At 42.8% G+C, this 26,637-nt stretch overlaps 1 protein-coding gene across 2 annotated transcripts in view; it reads right to left on the minus strand.

Moving 5' to 3' along the window:
- Positions 1–26,637, minus strand: part of FAM219A (family with sequence similarity 219 member A) — a 68,498-nt gene that overhangs the window by 18,552 nt on the left and 23,309 nt on the right. For both annotated transcript variants that reach the window (XM_088152735.1, XM_088152734.1), the window contains exon 2: positions 21,516–21,615. In XM_088152735.1, coding sequence (XP_088008861.1) covers positions 21,516–21,615 — 100 coding nt within the window. The remainder of the gene's footprint in view (positions 1–21,515; positions 21,616–26,637) is intronic.

Consider the following 26,637-nt stretch of genomic DNA (forward strand, 5'->3'; position numbering starts at 1 on the left):
ATATTATGCAATGTACTTCAAGCCTAGGAATCTTCAGGTTAAAATCTTCAGGTTTTACAGGGACCAAATTCCTGAAATTGCAGTTCTTGGGGACTTCCAGGGAAGGCATGGCAAACTGAAGACGTCTCCATGAAACCAGAGCTGCTGACCACAGCAAAGACCAAGGAACCGGTGAGTAGACTGGTTCTTCGGAACCTCTCTGGACATGGAGAGGACAAGAGATTGCCCACCTGTACTCTGGATGGCTGCTCCTCATGGGGAGACTGCAGGGCAGCGGTTTTCTGCGGGTTTGAGCACTGGGAGATAACGGGATCAGTCATCTTGCTCGCAACCGTGGAGCCTTTTAAAGGACATGAAGTCCACAAACTTCACTTTCTAATAACTTTCGGAAATTGTCTATCAACCATTTTAAAAGCTATTAGAGACCTTCCGAATGACAAGTTTGAAAGTCATCTTTCTTTTGTTCAGAGTTATTTTCAACCCTGACAAAAGAAAAATTGTAAGCTGAAAGAATGTCAAATAAGCAGCAAAAAGCTAAATAAGATTTTGATCTAAGAAAGTTACAAACAGATTAGGGGTCCAGATAAATTTGGAATATTGACATTTACTATAAGTTTTTGGAATTAACTATGAAAAATAAATAGCTTCTCATGAGAAACAGACTTATTTTGGTTATCTTGGCTATTGTAAATCATAACAAAGATAAGTTATTTTATGATTTTAGAAACTGGACACCAGAGGGGACTAAAGATTCTGAGCAGAAGGGGAAAAAAAATACAAGCCTGCTCTTGATGTCAGTTAATATTGGGACTTACAAAATGACACAAAACATTATAACATTTGGAAACATTAAAGGAGATCTTTGAAGAATGGAGCCAGAAATTAGTAACGACAATATCAACATCACCAGTGAAGATGTCTGCTTCTGTGGATAGACTATGTCTGTCCAAAAGATGTTAAGGAATGACAGATGTGGAACATATTTTATCTGACAAGACAGAGAAAGTACCAAAAGTGGAACTACAAGTGACAGCTCAGAGAAAAGGACACTTTACTGGACATACAAAGGAAACTGGCTGAAGTTTTAAAAATGAAAAGGGAAATACAAATGATAAACCAAGAGAGTGACCTGGAAAATATTTTCTTAGTGGATCTACAAAAGAGGCTTGTTAAAGCCTTGAAGAAATCTGTGCAATGGGATAAAGAATCGAAAAGAAATCAGATCCAATGACACTATTTGAATTAAAGATTAAGACTGTTAGAAGTAAAAGAAAGAATTACGATGTTGGTTTATTTGATCAAGGCTAAAATAAGACATCTTTTGCAAAGTTCTGGCAAACTTTATGACTTTTTGCTGACACCAGGATTGAAAAGTTTATGTTTTATGGATTAGCTTATAGACAAGGGATGGGATATGGGATGAAGAGATATTTGTTTGTAACCTTATGGGGGTGAAGAGTTACTAAATTTGTTTAGTAGGTTTAGTAGATGAAGGTTGAAAGTTACTTCCTTATATATTTCTTTTTATTATATTCTTTCTTTTTCTTCTTTTTTCCTGCATTTTTTATTATTTTTTTCTATTTTCTTCTGTATGTGTAAGTTTAGTTTGTATTAGTTTTTACTACTGTAATCAAAATTCTTAATAACAATTATATTAAAAAGAAAAGAAAAAGAAAATGCAGTTCTTGGCATACCCTTCTGCAATTCACACCATCCTGATTTATATTCACATAGTGCTTTTGGACTTCTGCCTTCCCTTGCTGCTCAACAGGTTTTGCAGGAAGAATCACAACACAGTCTACTCAGAAATCAGTCCCATTCCCCTTACCTAAGTGTATTTAGGATTAAAAAAAAATAAACTAAGCTGTCTGCTCCTGGGGGAATGGTTATCCTACATGTGCCTTGGTGAACAGTTCAGCCATACTTTCCACAAAAGAGGCTTCCATAATTGGGATGCTGCTGTTGGGATTATCCCCCATCTTTTGACCCCCAGGACACTCCAAGATGGCCACCCCAATCTGCTGTTGCTTTCTCTCTCTATACCATCCTTCCAGCTTAAAAGAAGGCCCTGGATTGCTGCTTCGCTAAAACTGATGGAGAGAAAGGAAGGAGCGCTCTTCCTATCTCTTCAAAGGTATGGAGGGAAGAAAAAAAAATAAAGTTCTGTGCCTAGGTTTCTCTTTGATTCCTAACTGATGCTGCAGATAATGTCATCCCATCGCACGCCATCCCATCCTGTTTGAGGAGCAGGCGGCAGCTCTGGCTAGGGGGCTTTTGCGCAAATCCATCTTGTGTGCCAATTGCCCCCATTCCTGGACCAGGAGGCTCTGCTCATGGTCACTCATGCCTTAGTCACTTCCTGATTGGAATTGCAATGTATTTTACACGGGGCTGCTCTTGAAGACCACCTGGAAGCTTCAACTAGTCCAGAATACAGCGGTGGGCACAGTTCTGGGTCCCAAGGTTTGCCCGTATTATACTGCTGCTCAATTCATAGTGCTGGTATTGGCTCAATTCATAATGCTGGTTATTGCCTTTAAAGCTCTACATGGCACAGGGCCAGGTTATTTGCAGGACCACCTACCGTTAAGAGTATCTGTCCATCTCCCCAGATCTGACAGGGTGGGCTTGTCTAGGTCCCTTCTATCAAACAATGTCATCTGGCAGGACCTGGGAGGCATGCCTGCCCTATGGAACAGCCTCCCCCAAGATCCAGAGGGCCCCTCACCTCTTGGCCTTCTGGAAGGCGTTGGGCCAAGATGGAGTTGAGGCCAGCACATGAGCAATTGGTATGAGATTGTTATGATGCCTTGTTAGAGTGTGATGTTTTTTAATTATGGGGAGCCAGGTTGTTTGCATTACTTAATATATTATATGTGTGATGGAATGGAATTATGAAGGCCGAGCTCAGGGAGATAAACATTTTCTTAGCTCGCCAGAAGAGCGTGGGAGGATCAAGAGGATGAGGCTGGCACCTCCCTGAGGAATTCACACTGTTGTGGCTGGAGGACTTTGGGAACTGGGGTTTCAGTCTGGGAAGATTGATGTCAGGCCTAGCCCAAGGAACTCCAAGAAACCATGCAAATTCAGTCCAGCTTTGTTTATTAGCTACAACCTCTAGCAAGAATCTTCCCAGACTGAAACCCCAGTTCCCAAAGTCCTCCAGCCACAACAGTGTGAATTCCTCAGGGAGGTGCCAGCCTCATCCTCTTGATCCTCCCACGCTCTTCTGGCGAGCTAAGAAAATGTTTATCTCCCTGAGCTTGGCCTTCATAATTCCATTCCATCACAATATGGGATTGATTGTTGTTAGCCACCCATGATTATATTGTATAATCTTTTTAAAAAAATAAATAAAATAAAGCAAACAGAATGGAGAAAAAATAAATTGGCAGGTTGTTGGTCCCCCTGTCAGAAGTAGATCTAATCTCTCTGAAGTTTAGGAGCCTGGTGTTGCAGTAGCCAGTTCAATGGGAATGATTTCCTCTTCAAGCCATCCATCAGAAGAAAAAGAACAGAAGCAATAAAATCACTTTCTGAATGGCTGATTTATCTAGTTCCATTTTTGGAGAAGAAATTAAAGCCCCTTCTCATGTTCATCTGAAGAAGCAGATCAATAGAATGACATTTAGGGAAAATTATGTGCTTCTATTCTTCTTCAGGACTTCCTGCTTTTCACCACTTCACTTCACTTCACGAAAGAAGCCAGATAAAGGCAGCACCCTTTTGACTTTTTCCCCGACAGCTAAGAGTTCTTAGAAAGTGTTTGCAACATGCTTTGGGTCACTAGAGTATGTCCATTGGCTGCAGCAGCTGAGCCACCCACCGTTTCTCCTCTGAGTAAGCCACTGCGCAATCTTCTTTTTATTCTCAGCAACTCAAATGAGGGAAAGAAGAAGCCCAGAGATTTGAACATTATGTTCCTAAAGGCTTCGTTAAGCCAGATCACAGTTGTACTCCAGAGCAAATTCAAGGTTTCAGTCTGCTTGGCTCCAGGATTACTTGCTTCAGATCTCAGCATAGAAGGGGCTATAAAACTCAGTTCTCTCTGCTTTAGTTAAATTGATGAAGGGAAGAAGACACAGGGAGGCCAACGAAGGAACCTACCTGCTTGCCACCACATGGCATGGAATACCGACTACCATCTGAGAAGGAACAACAGTTGCTCTTGTTGAAGCCCCCAATTTTCTTCATCTTTCCTGTGTGATCCTTGGTGCATCGATTGTATGTTTGTGAATGGTGAGAGAGCTTTGAGGGTTGTCATCAAAAGGCAGGACACAAATCTATTTGTGGTGTGCAAAATGTTTCAGATTCAAATGCTGGGGTTTGAACCCAGAGGAGATGCTTTGAGAGCAGGAAAACGTTTTGCATTTGAAATGGGCCATCTCAAACGGCCCTCAAACATACTTCCAAATTGACCAGATGGCCTGTTGGGCACTCTAAACAACTGTCTGATGTTCAAAATGGGGTGTCTTGAATTCCAAACGGTTCAAATTCTGAATGTTTTGCACCTCCTTACAATCTATGAGCTCTTGCTGAATCTGCCATGACTTCTGCAGATGGAAACCTAGCTACTGCCTAGACCAGTGTTTCTCAATCTTGGCAACTATAAGATGCATGGACCTCAACTCCCAGAATTCCCCAGCCAGCATGGCTGGCTGGGGAATTCTGGGAGTTGAAGTCCACGGATCTTAAAGTTGCCAAGGTTGAGAAACACTCACCTAGACTGACAATACTGCTTTTAGGTGCTCCACTAAGATCCCCGTGTCAAGGAATATCCACCCTGCACATGCTTCTGGCATGACCTCTCCCATCTTACTGCACTTCTGAGACAGATCATTTGGACAGCCAATGGAGAATTCTCTCCCCGTGGATGCAGAGGAGTGGGCTGCCAGGAGAGCAGCTGCTGTGCCATCTGTGGGCAAGGAGAAGCACAGGTTGGGAAACGCTGGGCCAGGGGATCTTGCAGAGGGGAGGGTCAGCATCCATTACCCTTCCTGGTGCTTCCAGCAGCAGAGGGAGCAAGTCTCCAACCCTGTTGGTCTCCACATGGAGCTAATCTTCCTCTTCTGGCTCCTCTAGCAGTGAAAAGCAGGCAAGAGAAGAACACAGAGCTGTGCAGTTCTGCAGCCAGGAACGCAACGCCAGGCCATGTTTAAGGGACCCGGCAGCCCCAGAGAAGCGATTCTGTACGTCTTTAAGGGCCCCTCTATTACTAGAACTCTTCAACACTTTCCCAAACTGGGGAGGGCAAGCAGCGGTTGGGCGAAATGCATTAAGCTACTTCTGGTGTGCTGGTGTGTGCGTGCGTGTGTGCAGTTGTGGCTTTAGCCCCCTCCCTCTACTGATCTGGCAGCAGGGAGCTCCACTGCGTAACGCCTTCTCCATCTACTCTCTTCTGTCCCCCAGCGCTGTCTTCATGAGAATAAACATTGGCTTCATTCTTTCCTTCCTTGTTTCAGCCTTTAGCCACATACTGTGGCTTAATTATAGATCTTTCAAAGTGCAGCTGCAATATTAATTATTAACATTCTCATTTCAGATGTGGAAAGTTAAGGCAGGGGCAGCATCCAAACAAAGTAAGGGAGGGTGCTCCATGGTCAAAACACAAATATATCTGTACCTATACCTACACCCATCCCTATATCTATAGAGAGAAGGATGGATGGATGGATGGATGGATGGATGGATGGATGGATGGATGGATGGATGGATGGATGGACAGACAGACCAACAGAGAGACAGACAGAACAGATGGCTGGCTGGCTGGCAGACAGCCAGGCAGGGCATAAGAACATAAGAATAGTTCTCCCAAGCTCATCTTAGTCCAGTCTTTTCTTTCTCATGGCAGTTGACCAGACAGATGGCTCTGGGGTGGTCACAAGCAGGAGGTGGAGACTCGCCTGTCTTCTGACAACATTCCCCTGCACGATAGATTTGGAAGCACACAGCCCCCAACCTGGAAGGAACACTGACCCCAACCTTTGAGTGTCACCAGCCTGAGATAGCGGGCATTGTTCACACACACTCTACCATGATGTTGCAGCCATAAGGGCTCTGAATTGATGAACAACACAAACTGGAATTCTCAGGAAATCACTATTTATCTACCTATGCAGTTCTATATGTTGCCGTCAAAATACAGTTTCAGTTGTGAATTAAAAGTGTAAATTGCACCTGTTGCTAAAGAATGAGATTAAAGTGGTAACCAACCGCATCCCCCAGAAACAGGGTGACAGCGTTCTCCGTGTTTTCTGGAAGATGTTCTGGAGACACCAGTATACACCCTTGCCCTGCCTGTCCCCTTTGGATAAAACGCTCAGGCAATCATTCCCAAATGACTGGCAAAAAAGGAGGGTGCTGGAAAAGCACAACTCCCTCATTAATCAGAACCAGGGCTTTAGAGATGAGAGGTTACTATATTATCTCCCAGATTCATTCTCCAGCCTGGCATTTATAGGAAATGCAATCTGAGGACTAACTTTTTGTCTCACTTTCTAATGAATGCTCTGCAGGAGAAAAATGAACATCAGCCCCGGGGATTCAGAACAGTGATCTGGATAAAAAGGTAGGCTTGCAAAGAAATTAATCTCCTTCAGGGCTGGATGCTAAACTTTTTAAAGAATTTGAAGTGAAACCTATTAAAGTTTACCCACTCCCCAGGATTAAGGGCCAAGGGTTATGAAGCCTTCCAGACAGTGCCTAGGAGGACAAAGATTTTCCCAGTACTTAAAGACCAAATCAAATAGCATCCATTCAAATAGTAAAGTTTCAAGTAAAAAAATCCCATTTAGCATCCAGAATAAAGATTTAAGATTTAGGATAAGCAACAGGATGGTTTGTCTTCCTCGTTCGTGCTGAAATGCTATACGTACCTGCAACTAACTTCAGTTATGAATGCACCAGAATGAAATGAGATGGAAATCCCAAAGCATAGTGATAATGCCTTTGTTTCTGATATTTTTAAAGTTGGAAAAGCTCCTGCATAAAACGCTGAGTTAGTCTGAGGCAGCATCCTATGGACATGTTTGCTATGATTTGCCAAACACAGCATCCTGGTAGAGAACAACCTTCAGAGATTCTGTATGTGCTATTCGATAAGATAGGAAAAGCAACACCTTCCAGAACTATTTTGAAGACTGAGAGATGAAGCTTATGGCATTTCTGTGCAGGTATCCTGACTATCTCAAGTTAGCTAGCAATATTTTCTAGAATACAATACAGAATCAGGAGGAAATCAAAACTGCTGACATCAGTAGGAAGGCAACTACTTAGGTGACAATTTAGATGTCAACAGTTCTATGTGTAGGTAGTGTTTACATATTTACTGGTATGACAGGAATCTTTTTGGCCACAAGAGTCTTGCCCATAAATGCCATCAACTCCAATTCTGACCAACCGTATGGGCATTTCCTTTTCAGAGATCTCTCACTGGGCAAGGATCACCCTGCTCAAAATAGAAAGGTCTGAAACAGCTGGGATGATCTGGTTTCCTTGTTCAGACTCTGACAGATGGTGGCAATGCTCCCTCCTTTGGAATGTCCTACCCCTGGATGTCTGAATGATCTGCTCCTCCTATTTTTGAGAAATCTTCCCTGCCGCTGATGCACCAGGGAGCAGCTGAGTGGCAACCCCCTTCCTTCAGCAGCCTGATCCAGCTGGACCTCTTTCCCCAAATCATTCATTCAGAATTCTAAATCTTTATACAACATGGGAAGGGCAGAGATCCAGAAGGAAGCTTAAAGAAAAAGAAGAAGGAAGAGATTGGTCTCAGGAACTCTTAGCTCAAAGGCTACAGCACTTCCCTGAGTTCAGGAATCTTCACAGATCGCACCCACACATGAGCATCTCAATACAATCCAGATCTTGGTCCACAAGATAAAGCAGAACTTACAGTGGTACCTCAGGATACGAACTTAATGCATTCCGTGACTCTGGGCGTATCCCAAGTTGGTCATAACCCGACGCAAATTTCCCCATAGGGTTCAATGTAAATCCGGTTAATCCGTTCCGCCCTCCGAATTTGGTCACACCCCGAAGCAAATTTTCCGATAAGGTTCAATGTAATTACCGTTAATCCGTTCTGGCGTCCACGGACCACGGGTCAGGGGCGGGAGAACGGCCAGGCGTGGCGGGAGAACGGCCGGGCATGGCGTGGTGTGGCAGGAGAACGGTCGGGCGCCGTGTGAGAACGGCCGGGTGCTGCGTGGCGCCGTGCGGCGGGAGAACGGCTGGGCGCTGCGCGGCGCGGCAGGAGAACAGCCGCGGACCACGTGTCAGGGGCGGAAAAATGGCCGCGGACCACGTGTCAGGGTGGAAAAATGACTGTACCCCGAGGCGGAGTTCACACATTGAGGTAAATTTTTGCGGCCGGAGCTGGTCGTAACCCGAAAAGTTCGTTAGTAGAGGTGTTCGTATCCCGAGGTACCACTGTATATCATAACCTTGCTTGCTGTCCAAATACACCAGATTCCCACCCAGTTGCTGCTAGCTGGGTTTTGCCCTGACCTAGCTGTTGGCCAGCCTTAGAGGAGAAAACACAAGCTCCAACAGATGAGGAGAAATGGAGACTGACCCCTCCTCTGTGAAAAACTCACCTGCGAGAAGAAACCTGCCCCTCCTGATTGGATGCTCAATGCTTATTTTCTTGGGCTTCAGTTGTCTCTGCCCATTACCAGGATCGACAGGTCAACTAACACTCCTTGAACCCTTTCAGCGTCTGACCTCTTGAAATGGAATTGCCCTACATTCACTCTAAGTCCTTTTCACCCAAAACAATGCTACTAGATTAGATTAGAATATTGTTGGTGTTTTGAACCAGTTCCTCAGCTATTACTTGATCTGTAATAAGCACTGGCTAGCCTTTAGCTGATCATCCTTTTAAGCTTTTTTAGGAGGTAACATTCATGGAAATGTTTACAGGATCTGCTGCGTTTGGGGATATGAGCAAAATTTCATTATAGCTCCCCACACCAACTGGTATTTCACATAATGAAGACATAGACATTCTGGAAGAAACCATGACAGTGCCTGGAAAAAGCACTGGGCAACTGCTCTGCTTTCACCATCAGGGATCCATCATTTGAGAAGTTCATCTGCCAAGGAACACACAAAGCCCCCGTCTTGAGTGCTGGGACAAGGCCACCTAGTGAAGGGGTAAATGGCCAGAGTTTCATTCCTTCATTTTCCTTTCCGTTCAGCAGACCAATTTATTGCCCTGAAAGATCAACATCTTTCAAAAGGCTAGGCAAAGCTACTGCCTGGGATGTGTCCACATCAGCCTGTTCCATCACTGTGCGACTTCCCCAAACATATCACTTCTTTGACATCTATAAAGACAGGCTCTAAACAGCCGCCACAATCCATTATCCTGAGGTCAGTAAAATCCAAAGCACCACCAACACCCACCAATTTAGCTCTGAACTAAGCAGTTCTGTGCAGAGTGCTTTGCTGGCAGCCGGGAGCAGAGCTGCGATCATTTTGTGACGCACACGTGCACACAACTGGCCCATTAATATGCTAATAGTTCCTGGTACAATCATGAAGAAGAGATATGAGCAATTCAGATTATAGACGATGTTTTTGGTCTCTGTTTCAAACCATTTTTTAATACTGTGATTGTGGGTTAAGAGGTCTACATTTTTGTTTTGTTTTCCTTAACCATTTCGAGCACGCAAGGAGAGGGCTAAAGGTCAAACTGAAAATCCTTCATTTTAAGGGGTGAAAGCATAGATGTGCGGCTTGCACTTCTCCATGACTATTCTCAGTGCTTACCTTTGTCAGATAACTATTATAATTCCAGATAAATACTAGGAACACTTGGGACGGAGGGAAGGGAGAGGGAATCCTCCAATTTCTTCATTTGATCACTTCTGTTTGAGGAAGAACAGTTTTACTGAATAAGACACACCAAGAGACTGAATCTAGAAATGTCTACGCTTATTTTTAGGCTGAGGCAACTTTGCAAAGAATTCATTGCACAAAGCTTTGCATAGGTTTTGAGAGACATCCAAATTTGCTCTTTAGAGCTGGAGGTTTGGAATGAACCTTATTTGGATTTGTCAATGGACAATAAAATGGGGCAGTACAAAATATGTCCCTGCTTTGCGTCCCAAAATGTGGGCAAAGGTTTTGAGAAATATCACAATATTGGTTGGAGGGGACATTGAATTGGTATTCCACACTACATGTCAGCAGCTGCACAAGCATTTTTGTAAAATTTATCTACTTTGCAGAACTTTCCAAAGACTGATCAAGATATTATATGCAACTGTGAACACGTGGTTTTGCCAGATGACTAGCAGATCTTAAAGTACTGTATGCAGTGAGATTAGCCTCTCACTTGCTTTCAATTTGTTTTTTGGAACTATAAGAATTCCATTTTTACAGGAAATACAATGTGCATTTCCCTTGCTCTGTCACCTGATTTCTTCATTAAACAAGTACTACTGAATGTTAGAAAGTGTATGAATGAATGAAAGTATTTTCATTAAAAACTAGAAGTTTCACAGAGATGCATAAACTTCATGAAATAGTCTCTGCAGCTTTGGGACTCCTCCCCCGCCCCATCCTACCAAATGTTCTGCTTGAACAAATGGACTTTTGCCATGCTTATAACGTGGAAGCCTTTTGATATCCATTGTTTCTTTTAACTTTGACTTGTTTGTGTTGGCTAGGGAGTAACAATTTAATGCTTGACATCTGTTAAGATAAAGCTGCATGCCTTTTCACCATCAAAGACCATGTAATTCACCATAGCTGGAGATGAAAGCTATTTTTTAAACAAAAGACAAGATGAATTGTCTCTGGTCTCTGCAGGTGATGTACCTGTGACAAGTATTCAGCTACGAATTCTCACAGTGGAGATCCACCTCTGTGCAAAACCACCTCTGTCCAAAACTTGTGGAACTTAGTGCTAGGGTTTGGTGTGAACTCTGCCTCAAGTTAGTCCCAGAGACCAACACAGCACCAATCAAAATTAGAGCAGAGAAAGAGAGCAGATCATATGGAGTCACAGACCACAGAATGATGGAACTGAGAGAGGCAACTGAGTCAACTGGGTCCCACCCCCCTGCTTAGTATTTCAGTTTAAATTACTCCTTGCTTAATGACCATTTAAGAGCAGTTCGAAGTTACGACAGCCTTGGAAAAAGTGCTTTACAACTTGCACTCGCACTTACAACCGTTGCAAACCGTCGCAACACTCCCTGTGGTCACGTGATTGCAATTTGCTATCTTTTTATGATGGTCATTAAGCAAATCATGTGGTCATTAAATGAATTCTGGCAAAAAAATCCATTGGGGAAGCTGGATTCACTTAATGACCATGTGATTTGCTTGACTGTTGTAAAAAAGGTCGTAAAATTGGGTCTGGTCACAGGGTGACTCGCTTAATGACTGCCCCACTTAACGACCAATTTTTTGGTCCCTATTGTGATCATTCAGCGAAGACTATATGTAAAGCATCCCAAACATACGGCTGTCTAGGCTCTGTTTGAACCCATCCAATGAAAAGAAGCCCACTGCCTCTCTGCAATCATTGGCTCCTGTGTTCTGTTAAGATAGTTTTCCTAATATTCATTTGAACCCAGTCTTCCTCTAACCTGAAATCTGTTATTCCATGTCCTACACTCTGAAAGGAGACAATGGATCTTGATTTTCTTCTGTGCAATTTCTTTCACGAAATTGCTAAGTGTTACCACCATATCTCCTTTTAGTTGCCCCTTTTCTCAAGGCTAAACCTTCCTAGCACCTACAGTCTTTCTTCATAGGACTTGATTTTCAGTTCAGCATTCTCACTGTCCTTCTCTGAAATGCCTCAGCTTTTGAACCAATCCTTCCTAACACGTAGCACTCAGAACTGGACACCACAGTCAGGGCAGAGCCTGACCAACGCCAAATAAGCTGGAACTCTTGCCCCCTCCGATTTGGAACTTTTTACTTCTATTGATGCAGCCTAAAATTTCATTTGCCATTTTTTACGTACATCCACATTTCCTTGCTGACTTATAGTCCACTTGTAACTAACCACAATTCCAATATCTTTTTCGCAAGTGATGCTGCCAAACCAGTTATCCTCCATCCTATACCGTTTATTTAGAACTGAACTCTACTCCCAGCCCACCCACACTTAACTAGCTTGCTAATCAGAATGTCATGGAGCAGTTCAATGCCTAACTGAAATGTTCTGCTAATCCTTTTCTTTTTCTTTTGAATGGATATAAAGAACCCCTTTTGGTTGTTCTTTCCATCTTTGGCATCCTTAACCTGACCACCTTCTGAGCTTTAGGTTCCTGGCACAATCTCTACAGGGTACCCTTCTCCTTAGCGACCCACCCCTCCTTCCACTCCCCACACACATTCTTTCTTCACTAGGATTTTTGTATAGCCACTTGGGTTTCTTCTGCTGCCTTCCATTTTTTCTTCATTAGAATTGTTTTCAGTTCTGCTTTTAGTATCTCTTTTTAAATAATCTTCTCTCTAATCTTGAAGTCTTTTTCCCATTTATTTCCTCTCCCTGGAATTCTGCTCATAGCTTCTCTTAGCTTATTAATATCCACTTTTTTTTAAGCCCAAGTCATGCATTCAATTACACCCAATTTTAGTTTTCCTTAAAACCAGTAACTCCAGCACAACGCAGCCACCCTCCTCTGATGTTCCTGCTACTTAACAACATGTTCTCTAATGGCCAGAGAGCCGATCCTTTTATGCTTTGGTTCAGCTTCTGAAAGAGAAAGTTGAAAGGCAGGAATTTCCTGGAAGGCTCAGGATGGACAAAGTTTTCTGACAGATGTCTGCGTAACGAAACTCCCCCATCACCATGACTTTATGCCTCTTTAAAAGTTCTTCTGTTTCCATTTGGAAAGCATTATTCACATCTTCTCCTTGGCTGGGCAGGTAATAATAGACACCAACAATAGTATTGTTTTTCTTTGTTCTTCCTCTTATTTTCTAGACTACTATCATCATCCATCCATATTTCTGAGCAGGAGTTAAAACACAATACAAATCTTCCTCCCTTTGTATTGTTTCTGTTCCTTCTGAATAGGCTGAATCCTTCAATTGCCATATTCCAATCAGAAAGTCATCCCACCACATCTTCATTTTACTTAAGTCATGTTAGACCATGAACTTTATGAGCCAACGTTCTTTCTCATTTTTCAATCAGTGGTTTAAGGGGCCCCAGTTATACCAGGCTTGCAGTTCCTTCTTTAATACATATCTTTATTTCCAACTGTGACACAATTTAATTTAAAGGTCTCGGATCAACCTTGCCACACTTCAGTTAAACATGTTTTCCCCCAGTCTTTCTGTAGTGGAACACATTTCAAGCTACTGGTCTATCATCCAGAAAATTCAGATAGCGGTCCCAGATTCTTCCATCTACACTATTTCTGAAGCCAGTCTTTCACCTGCAGTCATCTTGTTTCTCTTTCCAGTCTTCTTCTATGCACTGGAAGGATGGATGGAAATTCCACTGAGCTCATGAGCTCTTGAGTGTTCTTTCCAGATGTTCAAAGTCCATGGTAATATAGTTGTAGCTGTTCATGGCAATATCTTTGGTCCCCACATGGATTAGCAGGAAGGAATAGTTGTCACCGGGCTTACTAAATCTTGGAAGGTGTTCTATCATAACTTCACAAGCTGATGGGTTCCATACATACAGACCTGTTTCAATTATTCCTAAGAGCCCTGACTCTTTATCTTCTTGCAGCATGCAGTTTGACTGTCTTCCTTATGGAACTGTATTCTCTGCCAGTTTCCTATTGTAACATGTTCCTTCTTTAACAAACCTTCACACTCTTTCATCACCTGAAGTGCAGTAATTTGCTGCTCCAATCCATTTTGTCTTCAGGGATTTCTACAAGCTTATATTTGCTGCAAATACATGCTACGATATTCCCAGGCAGGAGCACAAATATGCTATAAGCGCTGACGTCATGATTGCAGAAGCATGTCCATTTATATTTACTTTCATTTTTTTAAGGCTAATTCAGTACTAAAGCTTGTATTTCTTCTTGTTCTCTCCTTTTAGTCAAACATTCACTGTCCAATTAGACTGAACATTTGGTAGAGACTCCCCTTTAAGATCCTGTTAGTGCTCCCTATTTGCTCATTTAGTGAGGTTGCTCCTTGGAAATTCTTCTTCTTCTATAGTTTCTGCAGCAATTAGGACACATCTTTTGTGTTCAGCAGCTGTTGGGGAGATGACCTTTTCACACTGCACAACAGAACATATAGTTCCTCAGATTAAAGGGCTCTTGGGCCATTTCCCTTCTTTCTGCACTGGAAGACAGAGAACAACTTGGGTTTGAGTTTGGTCCCCACTCTGGTCCAAGGGTCTCAGGGCCAACTGTGGTTGTGGTTTATGCATTTATTAGCTGTCATTGTGCCTAGGTATCTATGGTCATAAGGATAATTATGAGAAAACTCTACTCTTACTGTATATACAGTGGAGGAAAGTAGGAATACTGATCTAAAGAAAATATAGCTTGGTTTAAGTGGGTTACAAATAGGGCTGCAGCCAACTACCTAAGGCTGGAAAATCTGCTTGCTGCAAGAGAGACTTCTATGGGACCTGCAAAAAACTTCTGTGGCACTAAGGGAAGTCCGGTATGACTTCAGGGAGGAATGACAAGGAGAATATGAACCCTAAATCTTTCCACTCAATATCAGTCTTTATATCCTGTCACTTATGGGTTGAATGGATATACCTGGGCTGCAATAAGAGGGGCCAATGTAGACTGGTTGGTCCTAAGTCCTAAAGGATGGGACTCTGACAGGGTATCTGTGCCTTCATGTACCATGATAGGAGGAGCAGAGCAAGAAAGCTTGGGTGTTATGATGGTGCTTTGTGTCCTTATGCTTTATTTACTTAATTATTTCAGAGAATCTGTGGCTGGCCATTTAATAGGCCACTGTAGATCCTAGATCTCATGACCAAAAGATGGCCTTGGATTGGATGGTGATGATCATAGCTCAAAGCTGTCTCAGTTTGGAATCAACCCTTGGCTGATGAGTGTGCTCTGTATTTAGCAGAGCCGCCAAGAGTAAATCTGGCTTGGAAGTAGCTGGGACAGTGTTTCTAGCCCCAACATTACTGGTAAGTAGTGACACCAACCAACATACAAATAAAATAAAAGGGTGTTTGTTGTCCTTATGGCACTCCTCTTAGATGAGAAGAGCAATTAGAGATGCCACTGTTCCATCATGTGCCCTTCTCTTGGACAAACAAGTGTCTCTCTGTGGGAGGCAGCTCACTTCCATGTTTCATGCATTTGTGGAAGAGGCTCTTCAAGGCCATCAGTGTCAACATGGCAAAGGATAAGAGCTCACCCAAAGCACTACAGGAAACAGACGCCGAACAAAAACGGGTAAATGTAAGAAAATAAAAAGAATGGAGTAAGTAAAAAAAAAGGAAAGTAAACTGGTCTCTTTTGTCAGGCATGTGCAAAATGGTCTGACCGTGAGACCTTCCGTCCACAAAACAGACACTGCAGCATTGAAAGGGCCTTTTGGGCACGAAGCAACAGAAAATAGGTGTGATTCAAGGGCTTTGTTCCGAGATTGGAACAAGACCTGCTGTTTCGTTCTCATCTCCATACAAACTTAAAACTATTTTGAGCAGGATTGCTTGAGTGCTCATCTGTTCTGAACACTACAGTAGGGCTGTTATTTGGGGGGCTGTGCCTGGGTTGTTTTTCCTGTTTTTCCAGTCTACGCAATAAAGCAGTGGGGACCACTTGCATCCCTGCTGCTCTTGGTCTAGGCTGGATAGGAAGATGGAGCATCAAGAGGAAAGCCGCAGTCGCGCTCAGGGCCAGCCCGAAAAGACTGCTCACAGCCATAGCCCTGCTGATCTGCAGAAGGGATCCTGCGGATGGACAAGTTGCAGCAAGAGTACAGACGAGGGGGTCGCTCGTTTATTATGTTCAGGTTTAGTCTGCAGGCAGGTAATGCAGAGAAGTGACTTTCAGGGACTATTGGGGGTCTCATACAGCAATGTGGTGGGGGTAATAAAGGCAAGATGGTGGTCAGGACTGCATGAGCAAAGCCCACCCCTTTGTACTTGTGTGCAGGGTTGACATACTTACAAAAGGGACGGGTCTGCGATCGCACAGCTTGACCATCATCTTGCCTTTTTTGACCCCTCTGTGGATGCCGCTGGCTTCACACGTGTTGATAAGGTTGTTGAGGTTTTTTTACATGCAAAATCTGTGTGTGTGTGTGTGTGTGTGTGATAGATAGATAGATAGATAGATAGATAGATAGATAGATAGATAGATAGATAGATAGATAGGAAAGAATGGTTCTTGCTCTAATCAGAGCTTTTCAATATACATTTAGGTTACTGCTCAACTGGGGCAGTGGTATAACGTTCCTTTTTCTATTAATCATGCATGGACATTTCTTGGCTTAGAAATACTTTGTGAAGGGTTATGTTCCAAGTATTTATTAATCTGTTTTGGGAGGAGGGGGCAAGCTCACCGCACAATTACCAAGAGGAGAACTGCTATGACTCTCACCTTCCCTTCACAGTCGTAACAAAAAATTGTAATGAAGAGAGAAGGTTAATTTGCTAATGATGGTGACAATGATAATAACTTGTTAATGATCTTAGGTAACATGTTCTATTGCCACAAAGTGCATCTGCATATTCAACACTCATTTGCTTTCCTGTATTCCTGCTCAGCATTTCTTGCCCTTCACTCACTGATTCCTAATTAACAAAACAATTTGCATCCTTATAGGGGAATTGTTTAATTTGGGAGGAGGCAGCTAAGTCTTCTTTCTTCTGCAATGTCATTCAATCTTCCTTCGGCACTTTGCTGTATTACATACTTGGGATGCTATATAACAGAACAGCACCCCGTAGGTAACTGACCAGAACATAATATGCTTTCTTTGTTCACGTGTATCATCCCCATATGTTAATAAGAACATTCCTGGGGCTAAGGTTAATGCGTATCCTATAGTTCTTCCAATCACAATCCTTTACCTGTTCCTGCATTTCACTGCCTAGGGGAAAAGTCTAGCACAGAAGTATTAATTCTTAATTCTACTATGAGTGTCAAATACCGCCCAACCCTGAATTTAGAACAACCATCTTTTACAATCATCATGGAGAGAGAGCCCATTTTAACTGAAGGGTGAAATAAAAGTTGGCTCACTGCCCATCCCCACAAACCTATTCCTTTACTTTCCAGAAGGTTCACACAGCAGGCTTTCAAAACATTGAGGCTGGATCAATCGGGGTCCCACGCACCCCATGTTGTGGGGTTCTAAAAGGGTCCATCCATACGTCTTTGGAACCCTTTCCTGCCCTAGTACTCTCTAGAAAAAGCAATTTATGTCCCCTCAGACAGACATACATGGGGAGAATTTAAAATGCTGATTTGTGTTATTTAACTGAAATAATCTTGTCAACCTGGAGACAACCTGTGATCCGTTGATGTATATGGATCTTGGTATCCTAGGTGTATGCCAATATACTACATATACCTCTTAGTTTGTGGAATGTGGGAAAAATATGTTGGCTTGCAAGGTAGTCTCTAGATTAAGGAACCAAGCATGCATAAAATAGGGTGAGTGGGCTTGAGATAAAACTGGACTTTGGAAGCATGCATGGCACAGTGGCCAAAGCGATCCATAACTGATTGTAACCGTCCTTACTGTTAGCAGGGAATATGCACGTGGCCTGGGTGCGACTAAGGCTAGTAATCTTGTTGCTACCTTCTCTGTCTTACTAAAAAATGTCATGGGAAAGCCTCCGTTGACCAAAGCCATGATGGAAAACAGAGGTCAATATTATGGTCCCATCTAGTGACCACCATGGCATTCAAAATATTGAAATTTGGAATGTAAGAGGAGTAAAGAGTATAAATGAAAGGAAAACAGATTAAAGTGGAAGCATAGAATAGTTTTGAATTGTTTAATCCTGAGGAGTGAAACTGATGAATGCTTGCAGGGAAATGAATGTGTGACTTTAATTATGCATGAAAGGATTAACATCTTTTTTAAAAAAAAATTATCCTGCCTTTATTATTTTTATAAATAACTCAAGGTGGAGAACGTACCTAATAGTTCTTCCTCCTCCTATTTTCCCCACAAGGACAACCCTGTAAGGTGGGTTGGGCTGAGAGAGAGGGACTGCCCCAACGTCACCCAGCTGGCTCTCATGTCTCAGATGGAACGAGAACTTATCACCTCCTGGTTTCTAACCTGGGGCCGTCACCACTAGACCAAACTGACTCTCAATCTTTGTCAGAAAGTTCGAGTTGGTTTGGGAGCATATGAAAGTGAGATTACATAGGTTGGTTGGGGACATTTGCATGTTATACACCAGCAAACAGTGGTAATGGGAACCAGAGATGAATTTTGAAAAAAATATGCAATACTCTGATAAATTCATCCCAAAGAAAAAAAAAATTATTTGGTTAGGTGATGGATAGAACAGATGGATAGAAAGAAGGAGGACAGAAAAAGAGACTGAATCATTCAGAGACCAAGAATCAATGAAAATGGTGACAGTTTGGAGAGGATCTGCATAGAAAACAGCCTGTTTAAATATAAGTTTAAACATAAGTTTATTCATGCATAAACACAAAAAAGGAATGAATATAACACTAAAATCATGATTGATCTGATTGTTTATAAGGAAAGATTAAGGGGATTAATGTAGGACACAATGATGATAAGCGAGTCTGAATGTGGGACAGAACATTTCTTTTATAATGTCAGTAGTGGAATTTGGGGGAAAATTTGAAACGGAAGAACAGGAAACAAAAGCTAGAATAAAGTGGAATGACTATAAAAAATAGATAGTCTTTTTAGGAAGTACAAAGTAGTAGGAAGACAAAGTACAAATACAGTATCTATTTTTTTGCTTTTATTAATAAGAAAAATAAGTAATATCCAAAGTTAAAAGAAAACAAAGAAGACTAAAGAAAACTAAAAAGAAACACACGTTAAGCATATATATTCATGAATAAATATACCACATATGAAAATTCTAAATAACGCTTAAGATAGTAGCTATATTTCATTATAACCATCCATAGCTAATCTATATTGTTCAGTAGTTTGTTTATATGCGGCCAATAATATCAATTCTGCACACTAATGTAATTCTGCAAATTATAATTGATTCATTGCGGCCTTATGATTATCCTGCCAATGTTGAAGGGTTTTTGCCATTCAGCTATAAGGACGGCCTAGTAAACCATATTCCTGTTGCTTGGAAATTGATCTCTAGACCAATGTTTCCCAACCTCAGCAATTTTAAGATGCGTGGACTTCAATTCCCAGAATTCTCCAGCCAGCTCAGCAACTTTCAGATGTGTGGACTTTGATTCCCAGAATTCCCCAGCCAGCATGGTGGCTGGGGAATTCTGGGAGTTGAAGTCCATACATCTGAAAGTTGCCAAAGTTGGGAAACACTGCTCTAGACAAAGGAAGTGGATTCTCAGTACAAATCCTGCATGAAAAAATATTAGAAGGTCTCCCAAGAGAATGAATGGAAAGAGAATGTTGAAGGGCTTGGATTTTTTCCCCCCACTCTAAGAATTTTGTTACAGAACATGGATTTGTGCTAATAAGAATCACGAAAAAAGAATGCTTGATGGATTAATGAAGTGAAAGAGACTGAGGATGAGAAAAAAGTGCATATATGAGAATCACTTTTGCAAAAAAAGAGGATGAGAGAAATATATGGTACAATGTGTATCTAGAGAAAAAAGATGGTTGCAAGGAATGTAATTGAAGAGAGCAGTTAGATTAACAGCAGCAGAGAAGATGCAACAGGAATGACGGAAAAAGCATATACCCGGGATGGCGGTGGGGGTAGTGTATGGGAGCGACAGCAGCATGTCAAATAGTGGAATTGAAACAAACGCTAGCAATGTTAGTGTCCAAGAGAAAACTGATGAAAAGGCAGTAATAAATGCTGAGATAATATTGGAAAATGGTAAAGCAGGTATGGTGATGGTGCAGCTGGAGAAAAAAAATAAAATCTGAAAGTGGCTGGCTTCCAGAGTGGCGGTGCAACTTGTCTACTGGACATGCGAAGGCTGCATCTGTGCCTGGCGACTGGAAGAATGTTACGGCTCCCCGACACAAAGGAAAGGTGGCCTGGGGAATCAGGGCTGCAGGGGGATTCAATTTCCTAAGTGTGCCGGGAAAGGTGTTTAGCCAGAACTGTGAGGTGACTGAGGGGGTAGAAGAGATGACAATGAGCCAAATTTGGGAAGTTCAGGGCAGCTTCAGGTATACCAGATATTTGCTCTTCACTAGGTCACCAAGAAATGCATGAATGACAGTGATAACGTTTATGGGAGAGATGTTGATTTAAACACAGCATACAAACGAAAAGGCTTGGATCGTAGAAGGTTTTTTGTGAACATGGAGTCGAAGTTTGGTTGCCAAATCTGATAAGAACAGTATAGTAAATGGTTCAACAGTGAGTAGGGAAATAAGAAAATGATGTGAGATCTCTTAGTTGTTTAATACATATTTATGGATACATGTTAAGTAGCGGCATTAGTCGTGCTGATTGGGAACAAAAATGCAATTTTGTATGCAGGTGATATCATTTTGAGGGCCAAGAACCCACACGGTTTTCAGCAAATGTTAGACAGATTGTATGATGCAAATGAGTCATGGCTCTGAAAATGAATCTATCAAAGACCAAGGCTGCGTGTCTGACAGGGTAAATGAAGTGAGAGACTGCAAGTTTATACGTAAGTGATGAAAAATTAGGGCAAGCAGATGATTTTGTGTATCTTGGTAGAATAGATGGAGAAATGTTAAGATGTGCAAATGGTGGTAGAAAGGTAATGGGCGTTATGTGATTTATTGCAAGGAATTATTGTTTGCTGATAGAAGTGAAAATAGCTATGTATAAGAGCACGCTTCTGCCCATTTTGATATACGGAGGTGAAGGTTGGCTATGTCAGGAGAAACATAAAAAGTTGACTCAAAGTGCGTGTGGTAAAACAAGAAGAACGAATGGGTGCTGAAAGAATGTGGATTGAATACAAAAACTAGTAACCAATTTGAAAGAAATACTGGTGGTTTCATCATACACAGAGAATGAATGAGGACCAAAGGGCAAAATAAATGCTTGAAGGAAGAGTGAAGGGGTCAGGAGGACGTTGAAGATCAAGGACGCTGCGGCTGAGCGGAGTGGATGAGATCCTCAAAAAGAGAAATGAGAAGGTTGAAGAACAGAAGTCAGCGAACTGACGTAAGCACACGGGGAAAACAGAGACAGTCTGCAAGACTAGAAAGGGGAGTGCGCGGTATTGGTGCAAACCAGATTTAGCGTTTCTTTTTCTTATCACAGGCTTTTAATTTCTTTGATTTATTATTTCTCCGTTTCCACATTTGGCACCACACCGCTTACCCTGAAAAAGGAACAGCATGATGGATATGTATATTTGGCAATATGCGTGCGTACAGTTAAAGCAGAATTGCAACGCTCTTCCGGTTCGTCAGCCAAGGTGCGCAAGACTTACCCAGTTTCACTTGCAGAGGGGATGGTTTGTAATTCATGGCTACCGTCTCGCCCTCTCTCGTATCACAGTCTCTGTCAGAGATGGAGGCTGCCGCTGGGTCCTGTTGGGGGCAAAAAACACAAAACTCATCAGGCCCGCCAGCATTCATTCATTCATTCATTCATTCATTCATTCATTCATTCATTCATTCATTCATTCATTCATTCAGTTTTAGGCCCCCTGCAATTGAGAAGACACTTGGCAGTTTACAAAGCATCTGTAACCCAGCACAATCAAACATCCATAATAGAACTATCAACGGATAAAAATCAATATCATTATGAAACCAATAAAATTCAGTGCAAATACTTCACACCTCAAGTGCTCTGTTTCTAGTGACTTACAGAAAACCAACAACATGGGAGCTGATCGATTTTTGGGGGGGAAGGGAGCTATTTCAGAGTGCAGATGCAACAAAAGCAGCGTCTCCATGTTTCCGCCTCCTCATTTCATGGGAGTGGGAACTACTAGCAGGTCCTGTTGTGACATACAAGTGAAGTGGATCAAAAGTGGATGGAAAAGACAGTCCTGTGAGTATCTCTGTGCCAAGCCATGCAAGGCTTCAAAGACTAAAACCAGCATTTTGAATTGTACCACTCAGAAGCCTATGGGGAGCCAGCACATGTGAAATATGCTCCTGGCCATGTGTGGCACATGGTCTGCTGTGCTCTGGACTAACTGAAGCTTGTGGGTAGTCTTCAGAGGCAGCCCCAAATACAGCACAATACAGTAGTCCAGACAAGTGGTATGAGAGCATGAGTTACCACTGGGAGGTCCTTCTGCTCCAAGTAGGGCTGCAACTGGCATACTGATTGGAGCTGGGCACCCTCTATCCCCTTGATATGACCTCCACCTGCCCAACAAGCAGTAGCCAAAAATTCAGAAGACACTCCAAGTTGTAGATGGCTCTTTCAGGGGCAGTGCTCTCCCTTCAAAAGACAACACCAGAGACATCCAAGAACTTCAACAAAGGAAGAGCAATTCTATCTTGCATTGGTCCAGTATCAGTGGACTATTCATAGCCCCTAGACATTTGGTCAAGACATTGTATAGCCTGGGGCAGCGATATACTCTTGGATATCACCAGCATACTGATTCAGTCTCCCAATCCAGATGGTTGACCTCCAGCAGCTTCAGACAGATGTTGAAAAACAGGGAGAAAGAATCCAGCCCTGTGGCATTCCAAAAAATACAACTGCTTGCCTGGTCTCTTTTCAACATCACCGAGGAAGGAGCAGAATGACTGGAGGACAGTGTAGTGCCTTTAACATGTCCTTGTCCCCTGCAGCTCATTTGCTTCTGTTTAGTAGGGCCATAAATAGATGCTTCATTTATAGTTTAAAGCAGTGTTTCTCAACCTTGGCAACTTTAAGATGAGTGGACTTCAACTCCCAGAATTCCCCAGCCAGCATGGAGTTGAAGTCCACTCATCTTAAAGTTGCCAAGGTTGAGAAACACTGGTCTAAAGACTACAGTCATAAAGCCATTAAGTATACCTTCAGTTAAGATTGCTGGATTTTAAATGCTATAGCCATGAGACTTCTCCGGGTGGATCACCCAGACAGCTCTAAAGGAGGGAAGGGTTACTGCCTTTCTGGATGTCTAGCTCACAGAAGTAGTCTGGATAAGTCATTTTTATTTCCAATAGCCAATATTAACCTTTAACAGAGCTCATCCCAATGGACTGACATTACATTTAGGTCAGGAAGATGATGGTTTAGCAGTCAGCGCATAATTTTATGTCAACCTACCATAGGTCTCAATCCACCAGGAATCTCTCCTTCGCAAAACCACTGAAATAAGGGGGAGTAGCCTGGATCTGGTTTGGATCCAGCACTCAGTGCCGAATGTTCCACTTGCATTCTCTTATTTAGGGCTCTTTCAGTTCTAAAATTCTCTTTAAAGGAAAATGGAGAGAGAGGATCCTGAGAGTGTCAAACCTGTAAATGATGTTATTCTAATTCATACAACTCCACTTATTTATGTGCTCATTTCGAAAGCTGTGACCCATCAAAACATCTGGAAAACCTGCTGTCCATGAAAAGGCTGGCTGGTATGTGACTTTGTGGATATTCTTTATTGCCAATCAAAACAGCCGCTCAACAACCGCTCAACAAGAGAACTGACAAACATTTTATTTCCCCTGTGATACAGCTAATTTGTATGCAAATGCACAATCTGTAGATGGCAACAGTCCTTAAATTTATAACAGAAGTCTTGCTTCTGATCTCAACATGGAAGACTAGTAGACTATCTCAGTCTACTAGAAGGCAGCACATCTTGAAATGCTAAAGATAAGGGAAATCACAACATTTTTTAAAACTGAACGATATCCGATCCTTTGAAATCAGAGGATCCCATGACTAAGCCCCACTGCTGCCTTACTTCTGTTCGAGCAACTTTTCAAACATATTCATACAGGGGAGAGAGAGCTGTGTATGCATCTTAGCTTTTTGGCATCTGTGAAAATAGGAAAACATAAGCAGGAAATAAAAATCAATTGCTTTATTGTAAACACAATAAACTGTATTATTTAAAAACCACCTCACAGTTGCAGCACTGAGAACCAACAGCATGTACAGATTCAGCTTAGCAAACCGAGAACAGCATATGCAAAAAACAGTCTTCTCTAACACTCTGAACATGAAAACCTTCATTAGCTCATGCTAAAACATTTTTACTTAAACTCATCTTAAATATTACTCTATTAATTCTCAAAATTCATCCAGCTTTGATCAGTATGCAGGTTGCAGCCCTATCCCAAGCAGGAGGCCCTGGCAACAGTAACTCAAATCCTCATTACCACTAGGCTAGACTACTGCCATGTGCTTTACATGGGGCTGCCTTTGAAGACTACTTGGAATTTGGCACAGAATATGGCAGCCTCCATGCTGATGGATAAGAGCCACCACAGCCAAAGTACATGTGCATTGCCGGTGCTACAGTGGCTTCCGGTAGTTTTGCAGGTATAATTATTCAACACATGGGTTTTAATTGTTGTGAGCTGCCCAGAGTCAATTAGGTGAGATGGGCAGCCACACAAATCAATCAATCAATCAGAGAGAGTGGTGGCCTGCAGAGAGTTCCTCTCCTCCTCAAGAGGTTCAGCTGGCAACTGCTCTAAGGTGGCTAAAACAGAACTTGTCTAGAGGGTGAATGAATTATCATCCTATGGATATTACTACTTTATTGTTTTTATATTTGAATTGAACTTCATTACATTTTTGCTGTCATCATCCCTGTAAACCACCATGAGCCAGTTCAGTTTGATGGTATATTAATGCAAGAAGAAATTAAAGAAGAAAGTATTTCCCAGGAGGTTTTTCCCAGCACATCTCCAGTTGTTCTACTGGAATAACTGAAAAAAAGAGTCCTTTCGAATGCCTGGAGGTTGCGTGGGTTTGGATATGGAGGATTCCGTCTCCGATTCAATCCTACCAAGACCGAGTGGTTGTGGAGGTTAGGGCCACCTAGATCTGAAGATGCTCCATCTTTATACTTGGATGGGGTCACACTTTCCCATTCAAGGGTGGTGCGCAATCTGGGGGTCTCATTTGATGAGCAGGTGGCAGCAGGAGGGCCTTTACACTGCTTCATCTGGTGCTCCAGTTGCACACTTTTCTAGTTTGGAAGGCCCCCAGTCACTCATTACCAGGCCACCTCACAGTTGATTACTGCAACACACACTACATGGGGCTGCCCTTGAAGACCACCCAGAAGCTTCAGCTGGTCCAGAATGCAGTGATGCGGGACGTGATGGGCATGCCTCAACACCCCCGCTTTGTGAGCTCCACTAGTTGTCAGTTTGTTTCTGGCTCCAGTGGTGTCTACCAGGCCACTTCAGACTGACAGGGTGGGCATGTTCCAGGTCCCTTCTATTAAACACCATCATCTTTTGGGATTCCAGAAATATGCCTTCTCTGTTGCAGCACCTGCCCCCTGGAATGAGGTGCCCCCGGGAATCCGGAAGCCTCCCACCCTGATGGTGTGCTGGAGGGCCTTGAAGACCTGACTCTTCTCTCAGGCTCTGGGCTAAGGTGACTGGGTGGGCCATATCTGTTTTATGTGTTGACTGGATTCGCCATCTGTTTACTGGTTTAAGTGGATTGCTATTTTTACACTGTCTTTCAGTGAGAGCTGCCCAGAGGCACCAAACTCTATACAGTGACTCTGCAGAATCGTGATGACTTTTTCCTCCTTCAAGTCTCTTAGGGTTCCTTGAGATATTGCTTTAACCAAACAGAAGTTGTTCTCCATGGCTCTTACTTGCTGTAGTATTTTTGTACAAGAATCTGCTGCTCTAGCTTTCCAGCTGGCAATGTCTCTTTCCTCTCAGTTGAGGGAGGCTTCGCAAAAGTTAGCAAGCACAACCATTGCCCACTCAGATGGGACAGGAGCACTTGCTTTCTAAATGATTTTTCCTCAGCTTTTTGCTGGTTTCTTGACTGTTCTGTCCATGTCTTGCTGAGTGATGTACACAAAGCACAGACAAGGCAGAGGGGAGAGTTCCCCATGCCCTTCCTTTCCCCCAACATTTCTCAAGAACAGCTTGTCTTTTTTCAGGATGTTTGGTACAGGCCCATTAAGCCTCGAGTCACAGAGTCCGGCAGATAGAGCCTCGGCCCTTGGGGACCACGCACCTTTCCACGTCTCCCAGCGGCTCGTCAGCTTGGGAATAAAACCTGCTGATTCTACTCCCTCTTAAACTGCCCTCTAGAAAGGTCTACAGTGTCTGCCTTCTGTGGCTTCCAATGACATTTCGGTTTCATCTTGGCAAACAAAATTATTTCCAGCCTGCTGTGTCGCTCCCACAGTCGTTGGCAAAAGGTATCTGAAGAAGGCTGTGGGTTCCAGGAGTGGGGCAGTGAAGCCAAGCCACAGCCCTCAGCAGGGGTGTCTGCAGCGGATGGCAAAAAAAGTCAAGATGGGGCCATAAAGATGCAAGTGACGCTCTGCCTGCATTTGCTGCTGTTATCTCTACATCTATGCACTGGACTGCCTGCTTTTAAAGAATAATCCATGAGAAACGGAGGCTGTAACATATGCCTTTATGGTACGAGGTTCCCCCATTCTCGCCCCCGCA

Source organism: Python bivittatus, unplaced genomic scaffold (genome assembly GCF_059951505.1).
Source record: "Python bivittatus isolate LINGU-HERP-01145 unplaced genomic scaffold, Pbiv_v1 ctg000570_np1212, whole genome shotgun sequence".
NCBI lineage: Eukaryota > Metazoa > Chordata > Lepidosauria > Squamata > Pythonidae > Python > Python bivittatus.